This window comes from Antrostomus carolinensis, unplaced genomic scaffold (genome assembly GCF_000700745.2).
Source record: "Antrostomus carolinensis isolate BGI_N321 unplaced genomic scaffold, ASM70074v2 scaffold15546, whole genome shotgun sequence".
NCBI classification, from domain to species: Eukaryota; Metazoa; Chordata; class Aves; order Caprimulgiformes; family Caprimulgidae; genus Antrostomus; species Antrostomus carolinensis.
In genome coordinates this window covers 34,664-43,461 of record NW_010321284.1, presented here as the reverse complement: position 1 = coordinate 43,461, position 8,798 = coordinate 34,664, and the positions used below count along the sequence as shown (strand labels likewise).

Genomic DNA, 8,798 nt, shown 5'->3' with positions numbered 1-8,798 from the left:
AGAGTAGCTTGGTGGGCATGTGGCATCCAGCCAAGGTCAAGCCACCACAGAGACAAAGGGAGAAATGTGGGCAGAAATGTGAAATACAGTGATAACCACAGTTGTACTGTGATTACAAAAAATCTGTGTTCTGAGGAATGCCAAAATCACTGTATGGTGGTACTGTCTCATCAATGATAACTGCCTTCTGTCCTGCTCTGCATCTACTCTGCATGGTCTCACCCTTAAGATACCTTTGCCTCAGTCTCTTCATCCTTGTCCCTGGGAAATACTTTCTAAACGGTGTTTTCACTCGGTAACGGGAAAGGAGAGGAACTGAGCTGAAATAGGTTGTGTTTCCTCTCTGCCTAACTGGCAGTGCTCCTTTCTCTACCCAGCAGAATGCTGGAGTGGAGCAGCTATGCCTGTCTACACTGAGAGGAATCCACAGGCTCTAGGGTAGGCATGAGGAAGACAGCTGTAGTATAAGAGCTGAAATAAATACACATGCACAAGTTAAGCAGTTCCTGGAACAACCTTGTGGCATCTGCTGGTGACATACAAGTAGAGATGATGGCCAGAGAGTGGAAGAGAGGAAAACAGTACTGAAGCAAGCATTAGTCTGGGAATAGAGAAATCCTCCACTGCCACCCACAGCTTTCCAGAATCCAAACACTTTAATCTGAAAGATTTAATGGTATCACAAAACCAAGAAAGTATAAGACCATGTAGTATAATTCAGATGATATAGTCCCTCATGCTGTGGAAAATTCATACTGTGGGGGACTGTATGACTCCCTCATATGCCATCTGGGCAACCTGCCTTAGGTGGCCCTACTTGATAGGGGGGTTGGACCAGATGACCTCCAGCAGTTCCTTCCAACCTCAACCATGCTGGGACTGTACAGTGGTTATCAAGCAACCTCCTTTGAGACCTGTGGACATACAAAGGTATAATAATAGCTTGATGGGGGCAAAATGAGACACACACATAGCAGAAGCAAGGGAAGAGAAGTGCATTCAGAATTTCATTTCTATATACACATACTGATATTCTGTCAATAACTCTTAGCTGATGAAATTAGCTCAGGTGATTTGCTCGCTCACTAATTACTGAAAAACTATAACAATCATCAAGACAACGTAAGGTCAAATTCAGTTTTTCTTACAAAAAGAACCTGAGTAATTGACTATATATAGTACACTGTAATGAAGAACAACTAAACAAGAATAGACTTCTAGGGATGAAGCTGGCTCTAGGTCAGCACGAAGTCACAATAACAGGACTGTTAGAGACAACAGATTCTGCAGTAATGCCACTGAATATTCATAATTCAATAGATTTTATTTCACATTTACACATTAGCAAGAGTATATACAATTTAAAAAATCAGTTGGAAATGATCTATCCTAACTTGAGACACTGAGTATTAAAGCTATCGCCCTCCTTGATAGCTACAGCCTCTAAAAGTGCCTGCTTCTTCTGCATACTGCGAGATGACTCCAGTTCATACATAGTTGTCAAGTTGAAGAGAACACTCTCGTGTAGGTAGTGTTTCGGGTCCGTCTGAACCATCCCTTCCAACTGCCGGAGGGAATCCTTCAGTTTTCCCAGATAAAGAAGACAAACAGCAGCATTGTTATTAGCCTAGAGAAAAATATATTGTAAATAAATAAATGTTTCTATATATATATATATGTATGTATATATGTATTTACAAGTGATGAGAGAGAAGGAAAAAAAGAAGTCTAGCCTCCAGAGTTACAACACATTTACTATGTGCTAAGAATTACTATTTTGTGTGTGTGTGTGTGCAAGTAACTAAAACACATTATCAATCATACAACCCAAACCTTTTCTTCTTGTTATTCTCATATTTATCCTGTGCCAGTAGGACCTGCTGACTTCTAAGAGCTGAAACTCTAAAAGACAGTCTAAATGAAAATATAAATAGTGTAGGACATTATTCAGTTAATTTTGAAAGTCAATTGAAACAGATTTCAGAAACTGCATGAGCTTCTGCATGCTGTCATTTTCATAGGGGTTTTTTTAATGACTTCACTGTATCTTCAGAAGTGTTTTTCTCTCTGGCTTACATATACAAGATCCACATAAGCAACAGGAAGAAATTATCACGAAGGCATCTTAAAACTGACTTCAAGTAAATTCAGTAGATAGGGCAGTCTAAATAAATACATCATAAATGGTCAGGTTCCATTTTCTTTTCCACACAAAGGAGGTTTTATGAGATACCAAAAGATTCCAACAGTACAAAGTCATATAACATGTTTAGCAGCAGAAACTTTCACACTTTCTGAAAGCTGCAGATAAAGGCAGAACACAGCCTTTTAAAAAAATTTATTTTTCTCTCTCTTCAGGAAATCTTACTATCTCGTGCAATTTATAATATGTACTATTTTATAGCTGCAAAATGATGCAATTCCTGTGCTTCTTAAATTCAGTCCCCTCAGTCTTTAAATGGCCTCGTCTCAGGCTGCTGGGGGTAAGCTGTCTCGGTTCTTAGGAACACTCTTGTATGACCATGCACTGAAAGCCGCTAAATGCACAAAACCCAAAAGTAAATACACGGCTCTTCTTTGATCTCCTCTTGTGATGGGAATCCAAGGCTCTAATACGCAGTGTGTTATATATGTCATGTTTAAAATTACAATATTCTTTCAATGTTGTGTGAAATCAACTTAATCTTATATAGGCTGGCAGCTGCCATTTCTTTTTCTGACATGCATGTCTACGCTAAAAACAGTGAATGCAAAAAAAAGTGCTTTAGTGAAGATTCTGTAAAACATAATGTTCTGCAATTTCTACACGCACGCCTAAGTATTCACGCCCTTCATATAGACTGGTTCTTAATCTCCCATCCCATTTTGTATCTTATCCCTATATATACTAAAACCTTTGGCACACATGCCACATCCAATTTTTCCATAGAGCTCTGAGCATACTCTGGGTACTAATCAAATCCACACATGAAGCACTGCGAGAATAATTTAGGTGTTCATTATAAATACAGCAATTGGAGATTTACCACAGCATTTGATGAGTCGATCCTTAAAATTTCTGTGAAAAATCGATGAGCTTCTGCAAAATTATTCTGACCAAGGTGAAGAAATGCTCTAGAAAGTAAGTGACATATGAATGAGTGCTTCTCAAAAACCCAAGGTGATAATATATTTTAAAAAGAATAGACACCATTTTTTATTTTTCCTGTTATAGATGTGAGAGTTTCTGACATTTGCTTTTCAGTGTAATTACAACCATCAAGGAGACACTCATTTACAGACAAATGGAATGATAACTTGGATCATTTGGCTATTACATATTCTGCCTACCAAAGCAACAGTCTTCACTGTGTTTTTATTAATTTAAATGCAGATACGCTTTTCCTGGAATTATTTCTCTTCATGAAATTAGCCATGCAATACAATTTTCAGAGCACTTTTGAAGAGTATTTTCCAAATACATTAAGCCCATGTGCTAACCATTACAAACTGAGTCCTTCATCATTGCAGTTTGATTTACTACAATGTATTCCAGCATTCTTTGAAACTACTAGGCAGCAACTTTACTAGCAGACCTGACTGTAGGGTAAGAGCCCAAAACAGCTTCTTCTCTTGTAAGAGTTATTTATGCAAATATATATTGAAAAAGCAGAGTGGAAATATGTAATGCCTGGAAGAATGAGAAATCAACTTTGTAAAATCAGCTGAAGGATGGCCATTTCAAACCAGGATAATATGACTGTACTGAGTTATACAGATCTACTGGGTCTAAATGCCATTCAGTGTCTCACAACAGATGCAGTTACACAAGAGAGAAACAGAACGGGATTGTCTTAAGAGTGGTTTAATTCTCACAATGTATACTTTGCAAAACTGTATTTTAAAGTTTCATTTAGCTATTACATTATCTACCTGTTCATTAAAACCATAACTTGGCTCTGTAGTCCATCCAGTTTGTGAGTCACTTTCTCAACATCTTGAAAATATTTTTCTGCAGTTTTTATGTCTCCAATCTAGACAGTAAAATCATAAGAAGAAAAGGATAAGAACATGAAACATATCAAAGTCCATTATCTAATTGTTTGGCACCAAGCTGAATGGGTAACATCTGCTATCAAACAAGGTATTTGAAGAGCCACATTAAGGTCATGAAAAGAACCCCAAAAGCACGTTCAGTTTTATCTAAGGCAGTGTTTCTCAGCTGTGGGTTGTGGAGCATTCATGGACTGTATGGCCCACCTCCTCATTTGGCTCTTTTGTTGTAACTGACTCCAGAGTTTATAAAATTAGCTGAAAATGAGAACAGGTCAGAATTACTTCCAGTGAGACTGGGTGTTACTCTGCAGGAAGTGAAGACAGACACTGCCCACAGGCAGAAGCTGTCAGTAGGCAGGAGAACTGGAATACAGTAGCCTGGTAGCTAGTGTAGGACCTGTACTCAGTTAACCCACAGCATATGGGTCATAGTCAAGGACCACAGGATGCCTTCAGTGCAGGAGACCAAAACATGTCAGAAAACAAACCCAATTCAATGGGTCACTGATGGTATCAGGGAGACAGTCCATTTGCAGACTGAAAAATACTGGCAAGTGGATTGTACAGGCTGAAGGAATGAGGGATTTGAAAGCTGGCATAAAGGGGAACAGATTTTATGAGAATGTGGGATGGGGAAGGGGACTCCTAGAAAGGAAGGGGTACTTCATCTAATGTTATGTCACACACATTGCTATTTGAGATGGAAAAAAAAAGTCTTCGAAGAAGGCCCCTTCAAGAAGTTAGCAATGTACCTTTCCTAGAAGGATACACTCATATTTTTGGTAAGGTTTCACAATACAGTCATAGAATCATAGAATAGTTTGGGTTAGAAGGGACCTTAAAGATCATCTAGTTCCAACCCCCCTGCCATCAGCAGGGACACCTTCCACTAGACCAGGTTGCTCAAAGCCTCATCCAACCTGCCCTTGAACACTTAATTGCAGGGGGCATCCACAACTTCCTTGGGCAACCTGTTCCAGTGTCTGACCACCCTCACAGTGAAGAACTTCTTCCTAATATCTATTCTAAACCCACCCTCTTCCAGTTTAAACCCATTTCCCCTTGTTCTGTCACTAACTGCCCTTATGAAAAGTCCCTCCCCAGCTTTCCTGTAGGCCCCGCCCCTTCAGGTACTGGAAGGCCACTATAAGATCTCCCTGGAGCCTTCTCTGTCTCCCTGGAGCCTTCCAATTTAGGGCTGGAGACATCAAAGGAGAAGAAAACTATAGCACTGGGTAAAATGAATTTATCAAAAGGAGTAAAACTAAACTAGTTCAGGAGCATAAAGCAATGGAAGTCAGTGAGCCCTCAGGTGGAGAGACTCAGGGGCCCTCAAGAGATCACCTTTGTTCAAGAATAGGACAGACATTACCAAAAATGTTTGTGACAAATGTGTTGAAGTCTCCTAAAAGCGCTCAGATGGTGAATATTACACAGCCTCCCTAGGAAACTTATTCCAGAACTCTTACACACCTGTAGTCTTATAAAATACACTCTAAGTCTATCTTACTGCACTTTTTACCCCAACTTTTTGTGCCATCCATAGTGGTCAGGGAGAATATTACAACCCCTCTTTTTTAACAGCCTTTTATGTACTTGAAAATTTTTATTGCACTTTCTCCTATGTTTCTTCTTCTTGAATGAGAATCAATTTTCAAGCAAATCAGTGTTCACCCCTTTCTCACAGATAGTGCTTTCTGGATTCTCTGATCATTCTTGCTGTTCTCCTCTGAATCCTATCCTGTTACTTCAGATCCTTCCCGAGTGGCCACTAATCTCCAGCTGATCTCTCACCAGCAGCAAGAATGGAAAAATTACTTTATGTTTCACATGTGAATATGAAGTTTGCTGTTACGCCACAGTATTTTGGAAGTCTGATTTGTTTACCCATGTGTAGTTTGCTTACCCTTAGCCTAATTCCTTTCTACAGAACAGTGTCTTGTTAGTTGTTTCCAATTTTGTATTTGTGTATTACTTCCAGTCTTTGGTGGTATTTTGCCTTTGTTGTTTGAATCACAGCCAATTTAACATTTCAGTTTCTCAACTTATCAAAATTATTTTGCATTCTGATCTTGCCCTTCATAGTGCCTGTACCACTCCCAGCCTGGTACATTTTACAAGCATGTTTCTAATTCCATCGCACAAGCATCTAACTGAAAAATAAGAACACTGCAGACCCTAAAGGGATCCTTGTGGAAAAGACCATCTAGCAAGTCCTTCTAGTCTTCCAGTAATCACTTTCCCAGTATGCTTCTCAGAGACAGCAAACATCCCTTTTAAAGTTTCATCTAGGTTTCTTCCCAATTTGCTATGGGAGTATCATAGTGGCGGTATCCGAAGCCCTACTAACGTAAATTGTATGACTGGTGCTGCTTTACCTCTAACCACGAGACCTCGTCTTTGACAACATAAAGAAATAATTATTCTTTACATCCAGGGGATGATCCAATTGCACTCAGAGAAGCAAAGGTCCATCTACCAAAGCATGTATGGAATACTCATTAACACTCTTAACTAATTAAACAGATGTATTTCTCCGAAATGTTACATAACTCTCCTCAAACAAAACAAACATTATTCATTCTAAAAAGTTATACATTCAGTTATAAGGAAAAGATACAATTTCTTTCCATAAATAAAGGTATAAAACACCAAGAAAACAGTTACTTCAAACTAAAGGATAATGTTGGCACAAGTGTATATGAATCGTTCCTTCAATATTTTTAGCCTGGAAATTAGAATCCCTTAACCATGAGAAGAATCCATTTCTAAAGCAAGCTACCAGTTTCCTCCACTGGGAGCTTAATGAGTCCAAATCTAATACGCTTTGAGATTAATTACACCTTATTTGTGATCATCAAGAGTTTGCATCTCTTAGCAGCATCTTGTATCTTCCCAGCAAAGATGCCAAACCTTTAATTTGCATTTTTCCCACTGAGGGGAAACAGATTACTTTTTTTTTCTTTTTTTTTGGCAGAACATTTAAAAGAAAGAATTAGTTTTAATTAGTCATTAAACTGTTAAATATTTAAAGTGGTCTTCATCACTTAATTTTATTCCACTTAGGTCAGAAAACAGGACTTCAGTATCTAATAATAATTAGCACTTTGAATAAAAATGAAAATTCCTCCGTTAACCTCAAATAATCACATCCTCTAACAAGGAGCCTCCAGTATACTATGCACTTAAATTTGTTGTTTGCCTGGAAAACAAGATTACTTTTCTTAAGTACTCCTAGGATTTACTTATTGCTTTTAACTCTGTTTTGCAGCAATCTGTTGCAGAGGGTAAGGTCAGGCAGCTTTCTGCTTTCTAAATTCTTTAATGTATTAATTTCAATGGCAGTTTTGGACAGGTCAGCCAGCAAGCAGAGTCTATTAGCAACACACAGTAATAGCCTAGAGACTAAAAGGTGTTCGCTGTTTCCCCATTTCAGGTGAAGTGCTGTTTTACAGGTCAGGTGATTGCTGATAGAATTATACTGCTTCTGAAAATTTCTCTGCAACAGGCTCTGTCTTTTCCTGCATTCTCCATTTAGAATGGCATCATAGAATCATAGAATGGTTTGGATTGGGAGGGACCTTAAAGATCATCTAGTTCCAACCCCCCTGCCATCAGCAGGGACACCTTCCACTAGACCAGGTTGCTCAAAGCCTCATCCAGCCTGGCCTTAAACACTTTCAGGGAGGGGGCATCCACAACTTCCTTGGGCAACCTGTTCCAGTGTCTGACCACCCTCACAGTGAAAGACTTCTTCTTAATATCTAATCTAAACCTACCCTCTTTCAGCTCAAACTCATTTCCCCTTTTTCTCATTTCTCTCATTCTCATTTCCCACTGATGTGAAGGCAACAGCTAAAGGCTGTACATCAGATCTAGGCCTCTTTATGCCCCACGACATGTGAAGATAAAGATGACATGGTGTCTTAAAACTAGTAAGCTCAAATTAATTTACCTATAAGGGATTTACTTTTTTCAAAGAGCGCCTCGTCAATAGCGCACACATACCACAACACAATGGTTTTACCAAAATGATGGTGCAACATATTTATCTTTTTAAAATTTGAATTTCTTGATTTTGATTACCTGCACACTTATTATTTCTCGTAATACATCAAAATCTTGCATCTATTGCAACAGTACCCTACAGACAGAGCTGACGATTTTGTAACAAAAAAAGACAAAGTGCCAAACAATAAAAATCTCCTTCAGGTGCGAGAAGAAAGGAAAACATTTGAACTTAGAGGTGATGCTTTTTATTAACTACTGTCTAGGATCGCATGATATATATCAAGGGCTCCTCATACTCCCTTTTGCTGTGTCCAGTTCTGACAGTAAATCCACTGAATACTAAAGGCCTGTTGTCACATCGCAGAGGTCAGTGACTTCAAATGACTCTATGTGGAGCCCGTGAACTTCACTTTTGAAATTGGGTGGACACAATTCCAAAGTTAGGAGATACTTTCCTCTTGAGAGTGAAAATTTTTCTACAGCAAATCGAGCTACTAACAAGAACTGGAGAGTGTGACACTTGGGCAGATGCTCTTGTCAGCGAGGCAGCACCAGTAACGTACCCAGCTGTTTTCCCAGTAAGACCAGAACTATTAATAACTTGTATTTCCAATAGTATTCCCCATATTTACAGTACCATTCTTTAATATGCATAATTATCAAGTTCTTATTTAGGTAATAATTAATGCACACAGCCAGTATCATAAAATTGCTCTATAGTGACGGAGATCTACTTTAAATCAGAGACTTTC

General features: G+C 38.7%; 1 protein-coding gene across 1 annotated transcript in view; it reads right to left on the bottom strand.

Annotated features, from left to right (window-relative positions):
* Positions 1 to 1,305: 1,305 nt before the first annotated feature.
* Positions 1,306 to 8,798, bottom strand: part of TRAPPC12 (trafficking protein particle complex subunit 12) — a gene marked incomplete at its 5' end in the record, with an annotated part of 40,018 nt that continues 32,525 nt past the window's right edge. Inside the window, 3 exons of the mRNA XM_010169878.1 lie at positions 1,306 to 1,627; positions 3,027 to 3,114; positions 3,913 to 4,013. Coding sequence (XP_010168180.1) covers positions 1,385 to 1,627; positions 3,027 to 3,114; positions 3,913 to 4,013 — 432 coding nt within the window. The remainder of the gene's footprint in view (positions 1,628 to 3,026; positions 3,115 to 3,912; positions 4,014 to 8,798) is intronic.